This window comes from Vespa velutina, chromosome 8, assembly GCF_912470025.1.
Source record: "Vespa velutina chromosome 8, iVesVel2.1, whole genome shotgun sequence".
NCBI classification, from domain to species: Eukaryota; Metazoa; Arthropoda; class Insecta; order Hymenoptera; family Vespidae; genus Vespa; species Vespa velutina.
This window is the reverse complement of record NC_062195.1, coordinates 363,817-390,000: the sequence shown is the minus strand read 5'-3', so window position 1 is coordinate 390,000 and position 26,184 is coordinate 363,817. Positions and strand designations below refer to the sequence as shown.

The 26,184-nt window shown below is 40.8% G+C and overlaps 3 protein-coding genes across 6 annotated transcripts; 1 reads left to right on the top strand and 2 right to left on the bottom strand.

Annotated features, from left to right (window-relative positions):
* Positions 1-80: 80 nt before the first annotated feature.
* LOC124950957 (dnaJ homolog subfamily C member 2) lies at positions 81-3,365 on the bottom strand. 3 transcript variants are annotated; one of them, XM_047498566.1, is made up of 6 exons: positions 3,240-3,365; positions 3,139-3,143; positions 2,536-2,811; positions 2,043-2,427; positions 859-1,972; positions 81-743 (listed from the first exon to the last, which is right to left on the bottom strand). In XM_047498566.1, the coding sequence occupies exons 3-6, from the start codon at positions 2,792-2,794 to the stop codon at positions 693-695; spliced, it is 1,809 nt and encodes a 602-aa protein (XP_047354522.1). In that variant the 5' UTR covers positions 2,795-2,811; positions 3,139-3,143; positions 3,240-3,365; the 3' UTR covers positions 81-692. The 3 variants fall into 3 exon arrangements, with proteins under 3 accessions (XP_047354522.1, XP_047354523.1, XP_047354521.1); XM_047498567.1 differs by having other exon boundaries at positions 3,044-3,143; positions 3,240-3,280; XM_047498565.1 differs by having other exon boundaries at positions 3,139-3,320.
* Positions 3,366-4,548: 1,183 nt separating this feature from the next.
* Positions 4,549-10,316, bottom strand: LOC124950961 (rab11 family-interacting protein 1). Of its 2 annotated transcripts, XM_047498573.1 has the most exons (7): positions 10,027-10,316; positions 8,007-8,045; positions 7,162-7,408; positions 6,386-6,764; positions 5,983-6,290; positions 5,434-5,893; positions 4,549-5,340 (listed from the first exon to the last, which is right to left on the bottom strand). In XM_047498573.1, the coding sequence occupies exons 1-7, from the start codon at positions 10,055-10,057 to the stop codon at positions 5,164-5,166; spliced, it is 1,641 nt and encodes a 546-aa protein (XP_047354529.1). In that variant the 5' UTR covers positions 10,058-10,316; the 3' UTR covers positions 4,549-5,163. The 2 variants fall into 2 exon arrangements, with proteins under 2 accessions (XP_047354529.1, XP_047354530.1); XM_047498574.1 differs by lacking the exon at positions 8,007-8,045.
* Positions 10,317-12,782: 2,466 nt separating this feature from the next.
* LOC124950987 (Na(+)/H(+) exchange regulatory cofactor NHE-RF1) lies at positions 12,783-21,979 on the top strand. Its single transcript, XM_047498640.1, has 2 exons — positions 12,783-13,845; positions 18,390-21,979. The coding sequence occupies exons 1-2, from the start codon at positions 13,420-13,422 to the stop codon at positions 18,780-18,782; spliced, it is 819 nt and encodes a 272-aa protein (XP_047354596.1). The 5' UTR covers positions 12,783-13,419; the 3' UTR covers positions 18,783-21,979.
* Positions 21,980-26,184: the final 4,205 nt, after the last annotated feature.

Genomic DNA, 26,184 nt, shown 5'->3' with positions numbered 1-26,184 from the left:
AATCGGAATTCGATGAAAAATATGCTTTTCGAAAAGAACCATCGTTGAGCGTTTCACGTGGAAAAATTATTGCGATGCACTTTTTAAAACTTACTGTTTTTATTTATAAAGTAATTACCTCTCTTTTCAATTACGGTCGATCTAAGTATTTTGTATTTTACATTACTTACACGATATTCGAGTTGACGCGAGAGAGAGAGAGAGAGAGAGAGAGAGAGAGAGAGAGAGAGAGAGAGAGAGAGAGAGAGAGAGAGAGAGAGAGAGAGAGAGAGAAAAGAACAAACAAAGAAAAGAGAAAGAGGGGAAAAGAAAAGAAAGCAAATAATGTCCAAACGATTAATCTCGTCCGATTCTCCGTTTATAGGTTCCAATGATGTCGCAATGCGTAAGAGAAAAAATAAAATAAACGGTGCAACGAGTATTCTATTGCACACGAACAACATGAATTCGAACGAAATGAGAAACAAAAACTACAACGATTTCTATGGTGCGCACACGCGTGTATGTAGGTCCAACAAGCGAGGCACCGTCATGTACATTGGCAGGAATTCAATAATATCTAAGATTCATTCTCATCTTACGATTCGTATCAACTGAAATTCCTACAATGGAAAATTGGAAATGACATAGAAAATGGTAATAATTAATTAACGAATAAGTTACAAAGAAATTCATCTTAAGGAGAGTTAATATTATTTCATGACTTGTGCTGCTTTTTTCGCTTTGACGAGCTCCACGAGTTCCTATGGAAAGAGAAAAAAAAGAGAGGAGAGAAAAAAAAAGAAACGAAAATACAAGATATTGTTGATTAAACGTGCATAAAGTTACTTCAAAATGATATCTCTTTTGAAAACGTACCTTATACCTCCTCATACATTCTTTTTTCGTTCTAGTTGGTATGCATCCAGCTATTTGATCCCACCTATCGGGGACCGTCGTAGGATAAGTTTTCAATGCTTGCTCGAGAAGCTTTTGTTCCGCGGGCGTCCAAGCTTGCGACTCCTTCTTGACGTCTTTCGCGTCGGTCGATGATGATATTCCATTGGAAAGAGGATGATCCAAGCGTTCCGTAAAAGCCGGCATCCTTTCTTCTATACCCTCTTTGGTTTTCTTCTCAGCGATAAAATTATCGTATGCATTTTTATTCGCTCGTTCCTTCAAGCTCGACTTGCTAAAGTCGGTAGATTGCAAATCTTTAGCTTTCGCCAAAACTTCCTTGGCGTCGCGCGTGATGATGCTGCTCGACGAGGTACTATGTTGATTGATAAAATTGGCCACTACTTCCCAACGTTGATTCGTGCCAGCAGGAAACAAGTTGACGGCCTTTATCAAAAGTTGCAAATCATTTTCACTCCACGGCGCGGTATGAGCTTTTACCTGTTTCTCAGGCGTATTACGCGCGTCATTGTTTATTATAGCAGCTCTACGTTCCGCTTCTATTTTTTGTTCCGTTTCTTCCATCAGCTCGACGAAAGCGGTCCTACCACCGTTCTGCAGTCTCCTCATGGCTTCTTCCAACTGCACTAATTTGAACAACTCGCAGATCTTTTCTACGCTCTCCATGTGCTTCAGACTTTCGGCCGAGCTATCGGCAAAGTAATTGTTAGATTTACAAAAGTCACGAAGCGCCTTTCTCTCTTTCCTGAGTGCCTTTTTCTGTGCCTCCCTCTCTTGCTTCAACGCGTCCATTTTTGCACGTTCCTCGGATTCGCGCTTTTCCTTTTCCAATCTTTCCTTCTCGGCAGCGTCCCTAGCTATTCTCTCCTCTTCCTGTTGTCGAGCTTTCGCAGCCTCTTGCTTTGCCTTCTTCGCGGCTGTCTTTTTATTTTTGTCATCCTGTTGGAATTTCTTTATTCTAGGATCTACGTTATAGGCCATATCAACTAAGGTACGTATCCTTGCCATTTCTTCCTTCTTTCGTTTTGCTCTCGTAGCTTTATTCTTTTTCTCGATCCACTTACGCATGTCTCGGCTGAAACATCGTTCGTTATAATAATATACTATCTTTATGCGCGGGAAATAAAATGTTCGAACAGACTTACTCTTGCCCACTCTCTTTATCCTCTTCATCGAGATACGAGTATTCGCGCCAAGAGTCAAAGTCGTACCAGAAAGAATAAAATCTTTCTACTTTATCCCTGGGTGTGTTTGGCCCACCTAAAAGCGGGACCGGCTTTTTGGTAGACCATCTGGCGTTATCCTTAAATGCTTTACCCATGATATCGTAAAAATTATTTCTACATTCCTTCTCGTCCGGTAAATCATCGTTAAAATAAGGATCTATGCTGTCGTAACTACGTCTTTTCGTAGAATTTCCGAGTGTCTCCCATGCACGAGTAATGCAAGTGAAGTAGTCATCGTCCGGTCGTATTTCCTCTCCCAATGCCTTACGCTTGTCCGGATGATGCTTCAATATCTTTTGTTTATCTGTAATCCACGTTATTAGAAATCCACATATTTATTAGATTATGGATCTGCAAACGACATAACACCTACGTTCACCTATAGAGTATACTTTGAACTGTCTTTACGTACAAGCTCTTTTAATAATATCTTCGGTTGCCTTGTGCCTAAGTTTTCTCAAGCCTAACACAGCGTAATGGTCTTGATCTTTCCATTCCTTTGGATCCAACGATCTTAAATATTCGAGGTCGTCTTCAAATTCGTATTGAGACAAATCTTCCTCCCCGTCGGATGATTCTGATAATCTATCGGGTGCAAGGCAGCGATGGAAGTGTGCTTTCCAAGCTTGTGCGGTCGAATACAAAACCACTGGTCCTGCCGTTGATATCATTAGGTTGTCCGATCGATCTGTATAACGACAAATATTATTTTATTATACAATTTTTCAAAGAAAATTTATACGCCCTGACAAAATATACATCATGGGTTAACATTCGAAGACGAATCCAATCGGATTTATTTCTCCATAATAAATTATCCAATAACAACGGGCTACATACCGATTTAACGCACTCTATTAAAATAATTTAATTAATAATTGAATAAATTTATACAAAACGATGATACGAGGATTACATACAAAAGGATTTTCCATGTTCAAACGAGTTTTCTAGGTAAACCTAACCTCTCAAGGCCGGGGTCGAAGAAAAGATGACCGAAAATTCAATAACTCACCGGATCTAGAATTAAAAGTATTAGTATCATCATTTCTTGTTCCATCCGTCATTATTACTTAACTACAGGATATTTCTCAAAGGAGCTAATATTAAAATTACTTTAAAGAGAAAGGACGATGCAAATGAAACTTTCAGGATACGGACATACTCGACGAAACGAGCGGTTCGCATTTCGATTATGCGAAATCCAATGATACGAATACTCGTCAAAACTATACGCTAATTTACGCGTGTAAGATCTCAGCGACCTCACTACGGACAAAATATGAACTATTAAAACCTACGTAAAACTGTCGTATCGTTCGTATAGGTTATATATCTCTCTAACGCGTAACCTGTGACAATCGAGTGCGAGAGAAATTTTTCCATTTGATAAAAGTAATAACCCAATCGATCTGACAAAAGTCAAGAAAAAGAATCATACGTCAGGCTAAAAGAATCATACGTCTCCGAAGACACTTTCGACTAGATTGAAAAGTGTTTCCTCATTTTAAACGAATTTATTATTTTCCTTTCAAATTAATATCAATAATTGGAGCGTATTTAAAAGAGAGAGACGAAAGTTACATATACGACATAACGATGCGTCTCAACGGCATTTAATACTATCGTTTAAGTATTATTTCTTCCTATAAGATGATCCATTTTCGTTGACATTAAACGAAAGCACACGTTTACTCGTCGATTTCAAAATTCAACTTTTATTTAGATATTAAATTCCATTCTATTTCATTTGAAAATCGTTTTACGCTCAAGCGTTCATATGGGAATCAATATTGGGAAACACGAGCTTCTTCCCATAAAGCACCTTTGTGGCGTAAAGAAGCGTTTACGCCAAGAAGAGCCTATTACAGGGGTACATTCTTAGAAATCTTCCGATTCCGATGAACGAGGTCTCACTTTAAAGAGGAAGGTTTAAGCGAGGACATGGCTTTCTTGTTATCTTTAAAACGGCTTCATTGTTTATGCATAAATTATTTTGAAAGAAACACTGTTCTCTTATACGATATTTTTCAAAGAACATTAAGTTCTTTCAAAAAAAAATCGAAAAAGCCACGTCCTCGCTTAAACCTTTGTCTTTGAAAGGAGATCTCGTTCGTCAAAATTGATCAAGAATTACGTCTGTTTTCATCGTTGGTATAAATCATTAGAAAATCGGGCCTGATGAAGAACCGTAATCATTTTAAAACTACTGACGAATATTGTACTTCGTTATATATTACGTTTCATATGTAAAAGTGAATTGTTGACGAGAAACATAGGCAAAGATGAAGAATAATGAAAATATTAGAAATCATTGAGAAGAATAATTGACATTTCTTCGTTCGTATAAATGTTTCTCCTTTATTGTAACAATATTTCAGGATTCTCACGATAGGATAAATCGATTAAATAACTACACAACATCTAGACTTTGACCCATTAGATCTTTCGGATATACATAAGGCACAAGTATATTTATTTTTTTATTCAATTTTCTATACATGTAAAAATATATTTAAAATTTTGGTCTCTTTTTTTCATTACCATTTTCAATTAATTTATTTGGAATTATAAAGATCTATTATAGATATTGACATATCATCCACAGTAAGTTAATTTGGACGGACATAGGTAGTAAGAAAAAACGCGAATTTTATTTCCTCCATGGATTCGTGTTCTGTTATTATACTGGGAAGACAGGAAAATGCTCGATACATGCTTGGATGCTACTAAATGCATGATATTAATTAACGGCAAAGTAACAGGCAAGCAATGACCATTATCCAGATTTATACTACTAAAACTTAACGATGCATAAATTTGTGGAAATTATTAAAAAGGGGCGGGAAGAAAAGAAAAAAAAAAAAAGGACTATACGCTAAAATGATTGTCACGAGGAATAAGTTAAAAGCACAAACATTCTCTAACGTCGAATGACCGAACGAGAGTAATAAGGCGCCTCACATTGCGAATAAAATGACATTATTTAACAGAAATAATATATATATATCAGTTCGATTGGAAGAACACGTGTGGATTTTCACTGATGTCCAGGAGACGATAGGCGCCTTTGCGTTTGAAATGGATTCTGTAGTAAACGAGGTGAACACTCGATGACACGCAACAACAACGAATCTATGTAATCTTCCAGATCGACCATACGTTTCTTTTTGTCCGCTACTTCCGCTTGAAGCTGTAGCGTCAGTTCTATCAAATCCTAAAGAAACATGAACGATTCATTATTATATAATGCGATAGAAGAAGATTCTCTTCTTTATACATCTATATACATATATGTATATATTATTACTTCTCTAGATTTCCCGTCAAATTGAGAAAGAATTTCATGGGATAGCCGATGTTTAGTTAAATGTTCGCCCTTAAACGCGTCCTCTCCCCCTATGATGATCCTTTCCGAGGAGGAAGGACGATTCTTCTCCTCTTTAATTTCTTTGGTTTTGTTCTCCTTCTCCTTATTCTTCTTATCCTTCTTCGCGTTCTTCTCCTCCCTTGGACTCCGCGTGACAAACTTCTCCTCCTTCTTATCCTTCAAATTATTCTCCTTGGAAAATTTATCCTTGATCAAAGCCGGCTTCTCGTCTTTGTTAATCTTATGTTGGATAATTTCACGCGGAGCTGGGCTCGGAGGTTCCGAGGTGTCTCTAAATCTAGACGACGGCGATGGCGAGTGCGTTGGCGAGAGATCCGACCTATCGTCCTTCGGCTCATCTACCAGAATCTTTGGATTATTCAGCTTGGTACTTTCCCATCTGTATCAACGGGGTAGCGGGAGGAAAAGAAAATAAATGTAGAGTCTAGGACATAATTAGGATATAAGAGAGACGATTTGGAAAATGACCTCTTGGGAGCGTTAGACTGTTTCCCATAAAGTTTCAGGCCCCATTCGTCCTCCTTTTGATTGTCGATTTTGGATAGGGACGAAGTCGAGGAACTCGTGGCGAAACGCGGCGGCTTGTTGGGGGCCACGTTGGTCGGTGTGACCGGTGCCTGTTGTTGTTGTTGTTGCTCGTGGCCGACATTGTTGCGACCGAAGGACGCAGCGGATGCGACCGACGTCACGCTGTTGCTTTTCTTCGTACCGTTTACAGTAGCAACCGCCGGCGCATTCAACGATGAGGCTGAACTCTTGTGGGACAGATCATCGAACTGAAATGAATGAGTGTGACGTGTGATAATAAACGTCGTAAAAATACGTTATATTTATTCCAAAATTATATATCAGATTATAATAAATAGCTCACCGTAAATTCGTCCTCGTCCTCACTGATCACACCAGGATCGGCTTCCCCGGGTTCTTGGCTGGTAGCACGAAATCCATTCTCTTCTTCCCTTTCGTCCAAATTCTCTTTGTTCAATTTATTTTTGCTCTTTCCTTTGACGCGATTACCAATAGACTTGGCTAATTTTTTCAATCCCTTTCGCTTCTCGATACTACCTATACTCAACAAACTACCCCCGATGGATTGGGCCGCGGTCGACAATTGTCCGAGGGAACTTTTGTGTCGTTCCTTCCTCGTGAGATCGGTCAAACTTCCAGCCTTCACTATAAACCCAATCCTCACTTCGAGTTCGCCCCTGTCTTTCGTATTCTCTTTACCCGGTTTGCTGCACAACGTATACCTAATAGAAACAAGACGTAACGCTCATAGTTAGAATTTAATAGGCGAGAGAAACTAAGAGCTCAAGTCGGAGAAGATTATTTTTCCTCGTCGTACGATCACACGTTTACGCATCACGTATGCATAAAGTGTGCACGGTACGTACGTTGGCTTCTGTCCAACGTAGCCCGCGTTTACGGCTCGCCTCTTATAAACTCTCATCGTGTGCTCAATTTTAATATTAGATCTAATCTCGTACACACGCATACGCGGCGTATATGCACCGAGAATTTCATCTTCTCTGGCGAAACGTTATTAGCGCGCGCGCGCGCGCGCGCACACCACACACAAATAGTCGGTGAAAGCAACCGTATCTCCGTATAAAATCGATCCATCTCCGATAGTTTCACTTTACGTACCATCTATTCTTGGGTCTCTCGTAAACGTCGAAACTCGCCAAGGGAATGCTAACGGTGCCGAGAAATTCATCGACGCCGAGGAAGTTACGGTGCAATGCCGTGAGGACGATTTCCGCGGTATTTCCTTGTTCTGGTATGGCCAGTTCGCATTCCTCGTGCCATTCCACGTCCTTGGAAGCCTTTTCTTTCACCGAGGTCTGGTACTTTTCCTTGCCGAGGGCAATCGTCACGAAGCAATCGTTGGTCTCTGCGTTAAGATAGGTTAAAAGTTTACGTGTGGGTGGTGGACAGGGGAAATCTCGATCGGTTGATTAAGGAAAAAGGAATTCGCTCGATACGAAAAAGACTTTATTTTCTCTATTTATTGCTTTTTACATTTTATTCTCGTAACGGCCCATAACTCGAGTAACGTCGATTTCTCGCGATAAATGGCACGAATTACGTCCGAGCGTTACGGCATTCGAGGTATTCTTAACCTCTGTTGCAATCTTATTTACTTTGGAACGACGAAGTCGAATTGCTTACGCGCTTACCTAAGCTAAATGAAAAATACTTAACCTCAAAAGTCCAACTCGACATTATAATATCTGGGTCAACGATGCGACAGTCAAGTTCAACAAGACGGATAAAATTGGTCGTCAAACTGCAAATGTGTGTATTATTAATTACTCGTCACGAAACTCGATCCCGCTGACGCGTTCGTTATTCGTTCGATTACATCGATTTATATGGAACACTTGGCGAATAAGGAGATTCTTTTTAATACGCATATCCTGTTGTGCTCTCTCTCTCCCTCTATATATATATATATATATATACACACATATACATACATATATACTCACTGTTTTTTCCTTTGGTCAATAGCCCCTTCGCTCTTTGAACTGCGAACAAAATCAAAATTATTCCTATTAATACTCGTTCGACATTATTTTTGTCTGCTCTATTCTCTATATCTTTCCCTTTGTTTTTTTTTTTTTTTACCATCGCTTGACTTTCATCAGCCACATACCAGGCTCGCTTTATAACTTTCCGAACGCGATCGCGTTCACTCTTATCGGGAAGTTTGACGAGAAAAAGTTTTCTACGTTGGTATGTATCCATGTATCTCGGTACCGCCCCACTGCATATTATTATTATATATATATATATATATAATACATACATACGCCCCTAGCAATCTCTCTATGCCTATAACGAAAAGAAAAGACGAATCCGTAAATACCCTCGATATACTCTCGTGCGATTTTCTCTTTGGAATGAATTCGTTTGTTTTGTTGAGAAAATTCCTCTCTCGCATTCTTTCGCGATTAGAAGTTTGAGTCGGCGGTGGGTCAAAGTCCATAAAGGAAGACCTAACCGTCAGTCAAATGTCGTCCAGGTTGGAAGCGTGCATTTTTTAACGCTCGTTGCGTCCAACGACGTAGCAACGAATATCGACGTCGCACGCCGCCTCTCAAAGAGACACATTGGCTCTTGTTAAATTTTCGATGTAAAAGATGGAGAATAAACGAAACGAATTATTCGTCAATTTGCTTTTAACAAATGCGTAAACAATGAAATCCGATGGAAGATACGTCACGATTCCGATCTATCTTAGAGAATAGAAATTTTTAACAAGGGCCTGTCGCCAAACGACTACGTTACTGATCGAAGGGAGTTAGCGGTCCGTACACGCGAACGAAAAGGGGAGCAACACACCGGGTCGTGTTATACGAGAGCTTTCACACGACTATTTTCTATAGGGATATTAAGGCATCGAGAAAACGGCGAAACCGTGCGGCCATCTTGCACGAAGAAGATCATCTATGCATGTTCACACACACACACACACACAACGTGTGTGTATATACGCGCGTATGCCTACGATGATAATTGACGCTCGTCATATATTCTTCGTGTTAAGCTCGTGGCAAAAAACCTTTCTACCACGGCTCTCTGGATCTCAAGCGTGAAACCGTTAGCTCGAATCTGTCGACTCGTAGAGAGCTGAAAATAATCTCTCTGAAAAAACCAAAATATTATTACAAATATTTACCTTTCTATTTTGCTTTTCTTTGGGACATACGCGTTTCGATATTTTACGCGTATTATCGAGATTGTTTGTATATTTTTCTTCAAAACTTATCGTCCGGTCGAACTGTCTGTCCATTGGCGTTTGAGGTCAACGAGAAATAAACACGTTAAGAGAAATGCATGGATATCGCATAACCCGTTATCCACGGACGTATCAAACGTTAGGAATATTTGAAAAGATGTTTCTACGTGTATATCGAGGTAAAGTAAATTTAGAAACGAAAACATTTGCAATAATATCGAATAAGTCAACGTATGGTAGAAAAAGAACGACGATATGTTTTTATACGGTTCGATCAGCTCGTCCTTCGAGAGCGAGAATTAGGCGCGCATTTTCGAACGCGATAAGCGCGGGAGAAGGAGCGCCTTTCTTTCTTTACATAGAGACGATCTAATCGTCCTTGGACGTCTCGATAGGCGTTTCATCGAAAACATTTGACGAAAAACGATGGAAGAGGAAATCATGTCATATCGTTCGTACTAAGGAATATTCGTTGCTCTTAATATCGAAGTCGATGGTTCGGCTTTCTAAACGCATTCCACGATCAACGTGGTGATAGTACTTGAAAGGTTTCATCCGCCTACATCTCGATGGAGGACAAACACGTAACTACTCGGCTTACGTGTTCTATTAATCGACTTTACTACTATATAGCTCTTCTAACCTTTTCTTATTTCATATACCCTCTCCGTTCTATCTGTGAATTTATCTATCTCTCTTGCTCCGAGCCACCTGTCGAGTCATTGGCATGATCCAAACCTTATGACGTATCATTCGTCGATTCTTACCTGTCACTTGTACGTGAGTAGGACTCCACATTTTCGGTCTAATTTGGCAGGCGATTTGTCGCGTCGAGTACGTCAAGTTCCTCTCTTCTCTCTCTCTCTCTCTCTCTCTCTATCTTTGTCTACTTAACCAAAAAATACGCACGACGCGCGTTCCTACGTGTCTTGCGCATTCTACGAGACGGTCGCTTTCAACACCCATGCGAGAGTGGCTTTGTAATAGGTTAAATGTATAAAAGACGCTCGCCGTACCGTACGGTGGCATCGACTACGATCAACTACGACTCTTACGATTCTTCCAACAACCGCTACGTCTACTTTCTCTCTCCCTCTCTCTCATCTGTCAGCATGCTAGCCAGCGCGCACTCTTCGCGCGCAGACCGCACTTACTGCCATGCCAGGTGCGGCACGAGATCGACTTGGGCCACTAGCTTGCAAATTTGCGTTCAGGTCGGTAAAATTGACAAACTGCCAGGTACGTTCCATTATCGGCCTTTTTTTTAATTATTAGCATCAGTGATTTCACGTACCAACGATGAAAGTGAAATATGTTCGTTTCCTTCGTCGTTACAACGAAAGCGCATGTATTCGTATGCATCAAACGTTTGTATATGTAAAATAAGCAAACAGTCTGCTAGTCACTCGTTTCTTGGATCGTCGATAAGATACGAATACATTTACAATCTCGTAAACGAGAAAGCTTGTATGAAATTCTTATAAAACTGGTCTCTCTCCCTCCCTCTCTCTCTCTCTCTCTCTCTCTAAAGATGACAAACGAAGAATACTCATTAACTTCTTAATACTTATTTACATAGAAGATGGCCTTGCAGTATTCTATTGTTCGAAAACATGTATTTTCATAAACGATTCTCTTGTGCGAGAAAAAACGATTAAGAGAAAGAAAATCATGTTCCATGTATCCTCGAAATTTTTTTATCTATGGATACTCGCGCAAAAATATCGAATAATAAACGGAAACGAAAAGACGGTAGCATGATCGAACATGGACGTTCTCATAATTGCTGTGCATGGTTATCCTTGTTATTTCGTAATACCGTCTCGTGACTGGCACACGGAGACGCCGTTTTATTTATGAACCGTTTAAATGGTTTAAAATGACTAACATGAAATATTGTTCGAACGTTGGAAAAAAATGAAGGAAGGAAGGAAAAAAAAAAAAAAAAAAGAAATAATACAGACAACTCGATTACGATTTATGTAAAATAATTTCTTGTCAGCTTCGAATAAAATTTTCCATAAGAAATGGTCTTATCGATCTCTCGGAAATATTTCATTTCCGTTAATAGACGTCATCTCGAGGATCTAACCGAGCCTTTTCCTCTTATCATTTCGCTCGGTAACTTTTTGAAAAAACACGCGCAAACGTTAACGGTGTCATTGCTTTGTTCGTGTGCTTACGTCACGTTCTCACACTCTCGCCTCGTACCCATTATTACGCTGTACCGAGTTAAAGCAAATCCACGCCTTACTATTAATTAATTTGTCGACTTAAACGCAGCTCTGGCGAGGTTATCGCTCGTTTATCGCTTGGATACGATTCGTCTCTTCGTTTCGATGTTCGATAATTTTTCTTCAAGGTTGATAGTTTATTCATTTCTCTCTCTCTCTCTCTCTCTCTCTCGCAATTATTTCGTTGGACTTTCGACGATATATAAAGCTTATCGACGAACCGATAAAGCAGCATACTTGTAAATAGAATCGTTGCCGGTAATTAAAATTTCTTTTGTATGTTTATGATCATTATTCCTTATGGAGTACTGTGGACGCACACGAGCGCGTGGAAAAATGTTGAAAGTCACGTCTTTGCCTGGTTTACCAGGAATACGTGGATATGCGCGAAGAATGCAAAGTTTTAGGATCGGCCGGTTAGCGAAATAGCTAAGGATCTGTAGCCTCTCGCGTAATTTCCTCCGACGAAATCTTGTTTTCTTCAAGATCGCACGTTTTCGATGCAACCTGCGTACATTTCTCTTTTATTTCTAAGAAACAATGTCGGATACGTGCGAGCGACGATTAAAGGTCGCTTCTTTCCTGTCTCAACGCCGTCGTTCGTAAGCCCGGAAAGGCATAGCAACGCATTGCGTGATTCGTTATACACGTGTTAACGAAGCCATGATTCATCGAACTCTACAAAGATCGGCAACAGGTGTTCCTGCTGCAATTTTATCTGCTTTTGGCGTATATGTAAATAATACATGTAAATAATACGGCTTCGAAACTTTGATGGAACGCAAAGTGTACGTGTGTCTATGTAAAGTCATTAGGTAGATTCATTAGGCGTTAATAATTTTCGTAGAAATTCGTGACAGAACGAGAGAGGTAGGTTAAACGAGTGTCATCATTTGCATTAATTACGATGAACGAATTTTAATATCTTGATCGAAATTTTTTTATTCCAGCACGTACGATACGTACGTGCCAAGCCGCATTTCCATTATTCGACAGGTACGAAGAAATTCATGAAGCTTCGTTCACCTGTCGCATGAGGGCAGTCGTAGATACGACAACGACTAAGACGCGCCTGCCATCTTCGTCGAAACTTGCTTTTTCTCTTGCTCTCGTTTAAAGCTCGATTTAATTTCCGTCTCGTTGGAATTAACGTGTGTAGATTTCGAAACAAAAAAAAAAAAAAAAAAGGAACGAAAGAATCAGGGAAAAAAAACCAACGAATATACGCAAGAACTTCTGACGGCATAACAAAAGCACTTGAAAGTTATTCGTTTTTCATAAATTTTCCCATTACGCGTTGAATTCGCGTTCGCGGATCGTTGTGTCGCGTACATTTTGTCGCGACAAATGCTCCCGCTTTTCCATCTTCCTCCCTCGCTCGCTTTATCTCCCTCCTTCTCGATCGAGCTTCCCTCTCCTCGTACTAAGAGGCCCCGATACGGTTGCGAGATGACGCGATTGGTCCCTACGATCCCGCATACGCGCGAACCGACCTTTAGTTCGTTCGCCGCCGATCTCGTGTACGGTCGTACCTGTTGGTACCCGATTGAGCGCTCGCCGGTTAGGAAGCAGTCTAATCCCAGTCGTTTTCGAAAGATCGTCACGCGGTCTCGTACGTGCCACCGATATATATATATATACATATATACATACATACATACATACATACATACATACATACATACATACATACATAGATACATATATACATACATATATATATATATATATATATATATATTCGGGTATATAAGAGAGGTGTGGAAGAAGGGAGAGTAGGGGAGGAAGGAAGAAAACAAAAAAAGGGAAGGAAGGAAGAAAGGAAAGGCGTAAATCGAGAATAAGATAGCTCGCGTAGATCGCGAGTGTCGTCCGTTCATCCCTTCTGCGACGGAAAATCTGGAAAGTCAAGGTGCGAGTCTCGAAATGTCGTCCCTGAAGGGCGATAAGACACCTTACGCACGTCTTTGCCACATCGTCAAGTGGGATGACTTTGACGGTTACGGCTTCAATCTTCACGCGGAGAAAGGAAAGAACGGGCAGTACATCGGTAAGGTGGATGAGGGTTCCCCGAGCCAAGCTGCTGGCTTGAAGCAAGGGGATCGAATCATCGAGGTAAACGAGATTAACATAGCCAATGAGACTCACAAGCAGGTGGTCGAACGCATCAAGGCGTTCCCGAACGAGACCAAGCTCCTGGTGCTCGATCATGAGGCTGACGAGTACTTCAGGGCAAACAACGTCATCGTCAAGGGCACCATGGCGAACGTCAAGGTGATCAAGACGCCGGAGAGGAATCCGAACAGCGTGGATCACGAGGAGGGATCGGACCACGGCATCTCCGCCGACGAGGTGAGTCTTTTCTTTCTCTCCCACTCGCCCCCCCCCACCCTCTCTCTCTCTCTCTCTCTCTCTCTCTCTCTTCCCCCTCTATCGTTCTCTCTTTCGATGATTCTCCTTTGCTTGCGATCCTGCTCCTCTCGAGTATTACGAATCGATCGCACTAATTACTTATTAATGGATAAAGAAATGTCATTTGTCGGGCATTCGTAGGCGACGGAGCAACGTGGGAAAACTCGTTTTTTATAGGTTATCTCGCTTGGTGCATCGTCGTTAATATAAAAAGACAAGAATCTACTTTCCGTCCTTCTTCGAACGTAACGTATGAGGAATTTAGAGGTCGTAGTTTCTTTCCTTTTTCTTTTTTTTCTTTTTTTTTTCTTTTTCTTTTCTTTCTCTTTTTCTTTCCAGAGACACGTACGAAAACAATATTTTCAAGGATCTTTAGAATGATTAATTATTATTTTCCTCTTTCCTTAGCGAGTCTGCGTCTCGAGCAATTCGGCGAATTTCGCGGTTACGAAGCACGTGACCAGACCGATAGGTTATTTTATTCGAACTATAAATACCTGTTATGCCGCTGTTTGTTCTCTCCATTCCTCTCCTAACGATTTTCAACGAGTAGATTTCGCTTTCGGGAAACGTAGTAGTACAAGTGTTTCCAACATCTGTGTTTATTCCGGCTTGGAGATAACAAGTCGAAGAAACGCTACCTTCGTCGGACAAAACGTCTATTTCGAGAAGAAGAAAAAAGAAAAAATAGCATTATTCATCATTCGATGTCTTTCGAGATAAGTCATAGATGCGTAGGGAAAACGTTGCGGCGATCGGTATAAAAATATCGATAGAACGGATCGCTTGGCTTAGACGATCTTCGAGACGGTGCAAGGTGATTGCATTTAACTCAATGAAATGTTTTTACAGCGCATAATCTCGTTACGGAAATATATACATGTATATATATATATATATGTACACATAAGTATATGTGCAAGATAAGACGAATGCGCGAATTGAGATGACTCGGTCGTCGTCTCTCCATCTCTATCTCTGTCTTCTTAGGGCTTTGAACTTAAGAACGAGAGCGCGAACGTGTCGCGTGTAATAAAAAATAGGAACGGAAGAGGTAACGAGGACACATTTTACGCGATAATTTTCATTAAAGACAGTCTATAGTTTATTAAGGTTCAGTGGGGACCAAACACGCGACAACACGCGTTGATGCTCGTATATGGATTCGATCGAAGCAAGAGTATTATAGCGATTAACTATAATCCATGGGGTTTCGCTTTCTAAGATGTACGGTACTTGGATATGTTTTAAATATTATAAAAATATTATATAGTTTCGTTAGTACGTAGTATGATTTTTTTCGAGCACGATTAAATATCTCGTTTAGTTGGTTCTCTCGTCTCGAAGCAACCCGACTATATGATAATTCACGTCCTCCCCGGTTTATCATCGGTTTTATCGCGTATCAAACAACCGACGAAACTTTCTCCGAGTCTGCCCACGCAAATTTCATTGCCGTCATCCTTTCGTTTCGTTCCTGAGGAACGGCCGAAAGGAAAAAAATCTCAATTTTATCTAATCGCTTATCTCAATGGGCTTTATCGACGAATCGATCGAATCCGATACTAACGAGAGAATAATCAACACGCGTTATACAATTATCTAAATGTTTGCGCGTGATCATTTCGTTGAAACGATCTAATTATCCGACGTGTCTTATGAAATTATTCTTTGAGACTGGAATGAAGGATGATGGGGAAGGATGATTGATGACTCATCTACCGGGGAAGATAAAACGGCCGTGTAATGAACACTTTTATTGTCGTACGAACGTAAATCGTCTCTAATTACATTCCATAATTCATTCGTTTTCTTTCATTTTTGCTCGTCGAAGAAGAAACGTTTCGTTTATTATTACCTTATCTCTCTATCAAAAGATTCTCGGATAGGCATTTTTTTCTCATCTTCAATGCGATTTATCGCGCGAAATCGTGCCTGCGATTTTCAAGTCCGGCCGACGCAACACAACAATGCCGTACACCCACTCACCTACGTAGTATGTATCTACGTAGATATGGTTAGGTGTACGGATAGATGCACGTAACGAGAAAAAGAATATTTATCGGAGAGAACGATTAGCCAGAGATACTAATTACCGGATGTTTCCGTTTTAGAGAGCTCGATTCATTTCGTTGGGATTTACGATCGATCGATCGATCGATCGATCGATCGATAGATAGATAGATAGATACACTCGTCCTTTATACGAGCCTCCTCGCGTTTCCAATTACGTAACTCGTCGTACTCGTTGGCTAATACGCTGCCCTGAATTCTTCCTCTCGTATTCGAACGAATTTGTATTACGCGGGCTTTCGAAGCGCGCGAGCATCGGTATTTCATTCGTTCGAATACACATGCCCATGCATCTATCGACGCGTGAATATTAGCGCGAGAAAACGAAAGGGAAACGATAACACTTTCTTTCTGACGTTAGGTGCATTAATTGGGTATATATTCGCGTTACGTCGACGAATCGTTAGAAATTCTCTCGCTCGATATATATATATATATATATATATATATATATATATATGCATACATAGCACGTCGAGAATATTAGTTACACTTGGAAGAGAGAGAGAGAGAGAGGGAGAGGGACTTTGCCTATCATCTTTCGTTTTTCGATTCGATGATCTCTTACGATATGGTCGAGAGCTCTCTTCCGGTCTTCGATGAGCTTACGTAAATTCCGCGTTCGCGTCAATTCCGGCTCTCCTCCTATATGTGTCTACTCGGTAATTCGCTTTTATTGTGGATACCTATCTTTTCAAAGTATATCGCGTGATCTCTTTCCTAGCGGGCTCCTACTATTACACATTGATCGTTTCGTATTATCGATAACCCTGTTAAGAAGATACTCGAAATCGATGCTTGAAAGTTAGAAAATCGAGTCTATGCTAAATGCTAAAGAAAAAAAGAATGTGTGTCCGCATTTTCTCGAAGAGGAATACTCGTATTCGGATAACGGGTATTCCAAAAAAAAAAAAAAAAAAAAAAAAAAGAAAAAAAAAAGGAAAAAAAGAAAAAAAGAGAAGAAGAAAAAAATAAGGAAAAAAGGCAGGCAAGCGATTGCAGCAGCCTCTCCTTTCTCTCCTCGAAGAATAATTAAATGGCCGTGCGTGCGTGCGTGCGTGCGTGCACGTGCTCGCGCGCGCGCGCGCGAGCAAGCAGACGACAAACGACGTGTGCTCGCGTCAGGGTAATTTCAAAGCAGTAGCATATCGGTGTATCGAACTCGTTCAACGTTGTATTTTCTGGGTCGCCGCGAAATTCCTCTCTCGTTTAGCAGGTGAAACGTCGTTCGCTGGTTATACGTAGAACGTTTCAAGGTAGCTTTGAGAGAGCTACGTTGTAAATTATTCCACAAATACGCTTCATTCCCTCTCTTATCGGCAACGGCTGCCCGCGGTTATGTAAATCGATTTGCCTTCTTTTTTCTCCCTTTTTTTTTCTTTTCTTTTTTTCCTTTTTCCTTTTTTTCTTAAATCTGCGAAAAATCTGGCAAGGATAGATAGAGCGCATGGGGCGATGACGCACGCGCGAACGCATTCTAATGCGATTTAACGAGCCGTTTAGTAGCGTAACAAAGCGTATAATCGAATATCAAAGAGCGATTAATTTCGGTGCACACGGTTTCAAGTGTCCTCGCTATTGTTTCAACGTAACGACTATTTATCGACTCATAAAGTCGAGTTTGAAATAGGAAGAAAATTTGTAGGAAACGGGTAGCAGCAGATATGAAAATCGTGGGGCTTTGAGCGTCGGTCAGCACGATAGCCGACTAACATTATTTCGAAGGGATTTAAACGGTTTGTGCTCGGTGAAACCGGTTCTCTTCGTCGCGCATAGGCCTAACCGATGGAATTCCTTTAAGTACCGTTCAGAATTGCATCAGGCTCATCAAGGTCATCGTGATATCTCACGAAAATCAATCCTACTCTCTCTCTCTCTCTCTCTCTCTCTCTCTCTCTCTCTCTCTCTCTCTCCGTCTATTATCTCGAAGGATTAGCCGACGTAGAGACAGAAACGCTCGACGAAAATTTGTCTTTCCTCTTCGCGCCGAAGATAGAGAAAGTAGTGGTAATAGCAGCAGCTATTAGACGACAGTAGGTAATAGTTTAAAAGATAATCATCGAGACGGGAAAAACCGCGCGCTCTCGACTAATCATTTTTTTTCTTCTGAACGGCACGATCGGTTATCGTGGAGACGACTCGAAGAGTAGGAGGGAGAGAAAGAGTCCGGTTAGGAATATTTGGAGGAAAAGTGGCACGCGAGGAAGGTACGTTTGACCTTGGTACGTGATACGCATTTCGTCGATAGTTCACCGGCATCGACCGGTATCGAGGGATATTGGTCAGGACGCGAACGTGACGAGTTTTTTCGATTCTCTACTTTTATTCTGCGTTGATTCGCCCTCGTAGATTTTTTTTTTCCAACTTGTTCAACCTCATAATTATACGGAGAAATTCCGTTTCTTTTTCAGAATGCACGAAAGTCGACCGGGTCCAACGACACGGAGCATAGCGATAGCACGGCAACGACGGTGAATGCTTCTACGATAGCGATGACAACGACGACGATGATGACGACGACGGCTTCGTCGACGACGATGTCCTCGTTGTCGAGCGAAAACGAAGAGACGAGTGTCGCTCGGGAAAACGGCAGTACCAAGTCGAGAAACAGCGAGACGACGGAGGCACACGTACACGGAACCGGCAACGGCACCGTCGCCGGGAACAACGAGCCCCGGCAAGGTTTGAACCTGAAGATGAGCGCGAAGGAGCTCAGGGCTCAGCTGGCGGCACGGAAGAAGTACGATCCTAAGAAGGAGTCGATCGGCTTCAAGGACAAATTCGACATCGTTCAGAAACTTTAATTATTAAGTCGGCTAATTAAGAAGAACAAAGAAAGAAAGAAACAAACAGGCAAACAAGCAAGCACAAAAAGAAACGAAAATTGAAAGGACACGGTATCATCTCGATCGATCTAAAAGCCACGATGTGATTCTTCGTATTTCTTGGCGATCCTTTCTGGTTCTTGCATTTCTCTTTTATCGGCCCTTTCTCTCTATATACTCATCGATATTATTATTACGAACGAGCCAAATCTCCGTTGGCCAAATTTTATCTAGCGGGGTAGAGGAAGGCGCTTTATCGAAAAGGAACGTACACATACGATTACATCCATCCGGTCGTTGCGATAAAACCGCGACGCGTTACGTTCGTTGGCTTTGTTAATTATTGTTTTAAGCGGGAAGATCGCGTGATGAAGGTACGCGATAGATATAGGTATAGCATAGATTATATACACAATATATATATGGGAAAAGAGAGAAAGGACAACAAATCGTCGTGTTCTCGTTCCTTCGAGAGAATCCTCTCGCGAATGCGAATACGAAAATCGGTATACGATATATAGGTGGAGAAACGTTCGGTTGGTAACGCGAGTCCGGATATACGTAATTACGAAGACACGGATAATTACGGTAAATTCGTTCCTCGAAGATGTTACCGCGATTACCTGCCATTTTCGCGGCAAAATACTTCCGGATATTCGTTCGTTAGGCAGAGCCTCCTCCTACTTATTTTCCTCTTCCCGTCTTTCGCAATCGGTTTGTCGTCAAAGATATTTTTTTTTCTTTTCGTTTCTTTTTTAAAACTTTGTGTAATCTCGGGAGCGAGTCGCCGATAATTTATTCCCGAATGCTAGTCGCCGATTCTTCATTTTCATCAAAAATTCGTATTTGCGCGACAAAAATTCGATGAACTCGCCTTTGGTATTGGCTCGAAGCTAGCCGCGAATAGTTTTTGAAAAATTATATTTCCACGTACGATGGAAACGCAAGATGCTATTCTCCTCCAGATTCGTGCGCCTCTAGGATCGAGGAAAATGAACGTACACATACGATTTCATCGTGTCGCCTTTGACACCGATCTTCGAAAGATAAGCGCAACGCCGTTATTAATCGTCTCTTTTATAAATATTTTCTCCGTCAAACTTTGTATCCACTTACTTTTCCCACTATCAGCCGTTCGAAAAAGTTTGCGTCTGGGTTGCGAAGGAACTTTGCGTTTCTCCGATCATCGGAAGGAATTTTTCATCGATAAGAAATAACGATAACGTCAATGCATTATTGCGGTTATCGAGATAGAAGGAAGTCGTGAAAACGTAATAGAAAGTGTAATATGTAGTCCGGTAATATAACGTGTCCTACATGTCGATAAAATAGCAAGTAACGTGCAATTGTAAAAATGTTATTACGACGAAATGAGATAACCGAGTTATAGCAAGTAGCAAGTAGCAGCGAGAATGCGCGTTAGAACGCAATCGTACAATGCTGAGAATACAATATTTTTCACGTTAGTTCGCATAGTTGGTTTACACGCTTGAATCGAGACTCGAGGAGAGTCGTAGGAACGTATATAAAAGTTAGGTTTAGATCTGACTGTACGTTGCTAAATATTACGACGACATGTTGTGCAACATTCAATTATCGTTATCGTCGCTGGTACGCGCTCACCTGCATCCAACCCGAGTCAGAGACACGATTCGTGCCGCTCGTACTAACGACTTTTGGTTTCCCTTTCTTCCTAAATCTCCAAAATGGCATCGCGATTTCTAACTCTTATTACAAACGTTCATTTAGATTTTACACGCAAATTCTATTCCACCATTATATTTATTCTCTCTCTTTTTCTCTTTTTTTTTTTTTTTTACGCTAGTCCGTTGTACCGACTACTATCTATCGACGTTAGCGCAACGTCAGGTTTATTCCGATTATTCCTATATTATTCAAGCCTATAACGTACGTTTCAAGTAATTTTATTGTTGTATTCGTCGTTGAGCGACGGGATTTGCATTGAGCAATAGCATTCGATGACATTAGAGCATTACTACTCCAAATACCGTTAGGACGACGCGCGACTTATACGTTCGCTCAAAGGATCGCCTTCAAGGATCGCTAATCGTGAATGGAATTTTAATGCGCGAGAGCCCCTTTTCTTTCCATAGATCATCGCTGGTACGAGGAGAGTTCGTTTAGCATTACGACGATTAGCATTACGCGCGAGATGCACGAAAAATCTCACTCGCGTATGCGATTCGGTGAAATATCTATGTATCTCTGTGTTGATTCCTACAGAACCAATTTTGTACATCTTTCTAATTTATTCGCTTTCAAGGATTTTTTTTTTTTTTTTATTATCTTCAGAGTCTATCATCTCGTCGAGTCGATGCCTTGTAAAGTCGATTAAATTGACGACAGTGTCCTGTAAAGTATTGTACTTTTGCCGATCTAGATATTCAAGATGCCTACATTGTCGACGATCGCCGTCGTTGATCGCCGTTAAGAAGGTGACCGCCATCGTAACTTAGAAACGTGTCGGAGTATTTTTCGAGGAAGGCTATAAATCGTATTACGTGGCTATAAATTGTAATTGTTCAATCGTCTCCTAATAACACACGTTCGCACGTCAATCACGTTTTCTGCAATACGTTTGATCGTTGTAAAATGTAAATATTAGAGAAGTCGTGTGCCAGTTTCGGTGCAACGATCACGATGAAAGGGTGGATACTACGTTTATACAAAATCACGGTCCCGCTTATATATTTGCAACGTTTCTTTTCTTTTTTTTTTTTTTTTTTTTTTCCTTTAATCTCATTTTATCTCTTACTACCAACGGTCAATAGTTACTCACTACTTTTCAAGTAAACATTTGTTATAATGGATCGGATAGATTCGAGAGAGACGATGTATATTTTGTTTAGTAAAAAAAATCGTAATCTTTTCTATCGATTGGTTGCACCGAACTTTTAAAATGTATATAATTATAAGCACATATACATATGCACGGTTCTTTTTTTTTTTTTTTCCTCCATTCTTCCCGTAAGAATGGAACGTGCACGTTGTTATGGTTATCGAGCGCACATAAAGATGTTAATTACGTTAGTTTAAGTTTACTATTTTCTTGTTTGACTATAAGACTTAGTTATTGTGTTACTCATTGTAGTACGTGTACGCGCGTACCTACTGTCTATTTACATAAAACGTCGATGTACGTGTTATTATTCGTTTATTACATTATTTCATTCAATATCTTATTCCTACCAATTTACGCAACCAGTTTCCTGTGCCCCTAAATTAATGCAAAGTATGTGTCGACAACGTCGGTCGATCCGTCGGTAATGACACGATCGACGGTTATCGATAATTACCAATGTTCGAGTTTCCAAATTCTGAAGGTGGCGCCAGTTTTCACTTTTCCGATCGGATTCGTTTGCACGAATTTTTAACGTTTTTTTTTTAAACGCTTAACGGACATTCTCGCTGAAAAACGGTAGGAGGAAACAGCTCCGATGTACCTTGATGACTACTCGACGGTAACTTTTAAGGATGGTGTGAGTATATTAGTTTTAAGCGATCTATACGTTCTTCATGATTACTTTTCAAGTAATTTAGATTTGATGTAACGGTACAAAGAACGACATTTTCTTCGTTTTTTTCTTTTTTCTTTTCTTTCTTTTTTTTTTTTTTTTTTTTCAAGAAATTAAGATGACGCAATTACGTCGTCCCTTCTTACGACTCGACTTTCAAGCATAAAAACGTTGTTATTAATTGCCGACGAATCGTAAAATGGAACGTAAAAATTCTGTAAAATCGCGTAAAAGTAATAACGACGATCGTTCACGTAGATTCGTTAGAATCGAATCGCGTACAAATTCGAAGAGAACTCTTTGTATGCAATTGCATACGATTTATGGAATTTACGAATCGTTTGTTATTGGCGGAAGCTATCGGTAACTTATTAGCATCATTCTGTTCTGGATCAGAGAGGGAAACAGAGAGAGAGAGAGAGAGAGAGAGAGAGAGAGAGAGAGAGAGAGAGAGATGTAGCTCGTGAGTACGAGAGAGACGAGGCGACGTAAAGCTAGGCAGAGGGAGCGAGAGAGAGAGAGCAAGAGGCGGACATATATGGTCGCGGGGTCCGAGAAGCTCTCAGGTTACGCCGTCGGCGCTAACGGTTTTCACGATGTTCGTTCCCTCCCTCTCTCTCTCTCTCTCTCTCTCTCTCTCACTCTCTCGACGCGTACAAATGTTACATATATACACTTATATACATATGTATACATATGTACATATATCTTTCTTTCTCTCCCTCGTTACTGCGATCTCTTCTCGCGCTCGTCGCCTGTCTTTCTCTCACAGTTATCCGTCGTCTCGCTCGAGCAACGACCAAAAATATCGACGGGCAAGCAGAGGATGAAACGAAGATAGAGCGATCGCGGGCGTGCAAGCTCGTTGGTCCAAGGGAGATGGACGATGCGCGATTAGAAGAGCACTCGCTGCATGGCGCGCGTGATACATAGAAGAGGAGGCGGGGTTTTCGTTATTTCGAGATTATCGGGGATTGCCTGCTTTCTGGAATCGTGCCGATCATTTCTCGTTTGGACCATCCGATATCATCGAGCGTTCCCTCGATCTCGAATGCATGGCGCTCGGTCATACGATCTTATTTGCAATGGTGCATCGATCAACGACGACTTTCGCAAATGCAAACGAACATATCCATCCATCCATTCCATTGGCACGAAAGGATTTCTTCTAATGACGCATTATCTTTTAATGTCTCTTTCAAAGATAAGAGATCTATGACGCAGTCATAATAGCTCTAATCAGATTTATAACATGTAACCGAGTAGAAACCAGGCTGGATTTTCTCAATGTCGCTTTTTTTCTTTTTCCTTTTGTTTCTTTTTTCTTCTTTTTTTTCTTCTTTTTTTTTCTTCTTTTTTTTCTTCTTTTTTTTCCTCTTTCTTTTTTCTTTTTTTGTTTTTTTACAGTACACTGCGAAAAGAACGAAAGAGGCCGAAAAGAAGTTCTTACTTTTAGATGCACTCGTCATGTGGGAAAAATGAAATAATGAACGTAAGGATAATGAACGCATTCTTTTCCCTCCCGTGTATATTTCACCTTCTCAGGGCCGACGATATAAGAAACGTCGCGCAGGATTGTTCTTGCCGGCGCGTAAAACGATGCGTTTGAAATGTAAAATTCTATGAATAGAATGTGGTCATGTTACAGTGTCACCACTTTCAAGAACGTACACTCGCCAATGTACGAATCTATATACAAACTTTGTGTATAATAACTTTTTCTTGCTAGCGAATAGCAAGGGTGCTTTTGTAATATCCCTCTCGAGAAAATTCGCTAACGCGGTTAGCAATAAAATAATAAGTATCTTTTTTCTTTTTCTTCAATTTATAGAACGATTGCATAATGGTGACAAAACTCGTAAGTATATTGGCAAGAAACGATTCAGCGAGATCTCGTTGTCAATGGTGCGATTTCGTACACGTAGGTGCCGTTTCTCTCGAAATAGACGTTGCCACTCGGCAAATAGATTTTCCTCGGGACGCGCGAGCGCGTTCGCGCGCGCGCGCGCGCGCGCCGACAAATTCTTCGACGACGACGTTTTATACGACAACGTTACGTCGCTCTCGTAGCGCCGACCTTACTACAAGTAGTAAAACCACGCTCTTGTCAGCCATGCGCATCGACCGCGTTACAGCGAGATAGTAAGGAAGAGTTTACCGCGAAATAATAAACGGATTCTAACGGATAGTCTTTGCCAAGGGAACCACTCGATTGCGTCATTCTCGACGCTTTTAATCGATTCGTACTTTTAATTCGAAAAGGAATTTCCAATCGTCCTTTTCCTTTATCACATTCGAATATAGAAATGCCATAAGTGTACTTTTGCAATAGTCGATAGCAAAGAAGTACTTGCGTTCTTCGTTGCGTTTTTTCTTTTAGGATCGTCAGCATCGTAAGCCGAGGCGCAAACATAATAGGCCGGTGTCTTGTCCTGTCCTCGCACTCATAACATCTATTTCCAGAACGGACCGACGTCTAACTTTAGATCGGCTGTTCCATATACTCGAGCCATTCGCCCACTCGGTTCCACTCGTTTGAGAGAAATCCGATAAACGAAGAAATAAGCGCCTTGGATAAAGGCGCAAAGGGTCTCCTTTCCGTTAGCACGGTGGTTACGCTCGCCTGAGTAACAACGCCGAGCGTAAAGAATTTGCTTATTTTCCTCGATCAACTCATGCCATTTCCTTTAGATTCTTTTAATACCCTTTGTACAATAATATCGACGACTGTCTATCGAATTCAAAAGATTTCCGAACGAAAGTGTAGGAAAGTCATTTGGATTGTCTAAACGTTCGCGACAACGTTCCTACTTGCAGTTAGTTTCGTGACGCATTATGAAAGAGGAGCTCGAAAAGTGTTACGATCTCGCAGGGACAGCGATTTCTTTCGTGTGTCGGCTCTAAAAGCGACGGCTCCTAAAAATATTTCGAGCATAATTCGTGAAACTTCGGTAATGTGGTTCATTCGGTCGACAACGAAGATTCAATTTGAAATTTCGTTCGAGCCTGTCTCGATTCTGCCGCATGTCACGATCACTTTTCCGAACGAATTCGACGCACCAATGTCTATCGCGTTGAAAATAGACAAATAATATCCTTTATTTATAAGAATATCGCATTTAGAACGTCGTAATCTCAATAAATAAATCACATCTCTTTTTTGGCAAAACTCGATTAATCATGGAGAAAATAAAGATCGAATTTTTTACAATATTTTATGCTATTTTCCCTTGTCTGGTCTTGTTGCAAATTTGCGAGCCTGCGTCTGGCATTTTTCTTTCTCCGATGTTTCTCCGATGTGCTCGCTTTTCTACGAATCGCGAAGATTTATCTACGTGACTCTCTTTGCTTATTTCTCTTCGTCGTCGTATTTTCGCCTGTGAATCCGATATGTTTAATACGAGCCTCGCGACTTTGCTATCCGAGTGTGGACTCGCGCGTCCATTATCGATGCCTAAGATCTAGGATAATACCGAGAACTACGAGTTAGGTTCCTTCGTCATCAAAATCTTGATAGGAACTTTTCATAAACAAGATAGAAATTTTTGCCGATCAACTTTTTCTCTCTTGGTCCTTTACCGAGAAAGAAAATGTTATTTTAAAAGTTACCGATTCATTCCCGGTACGGCAACGCGCTTATATATTTTCAAAGAACAAGGCTTAGCTCGAACCGACCTATACATATACATATGCATATATATGTATGTATATATATATATATATATATATATGCACGTATGTACGCTTGTTTCTCGATCCGTCTATTATCGATTTATTTCCCCTTTTTACGCTGAAACGTCTGCGCTATTTTTACGATTAACGAGGTTTAGCTAACCTTGTGACTT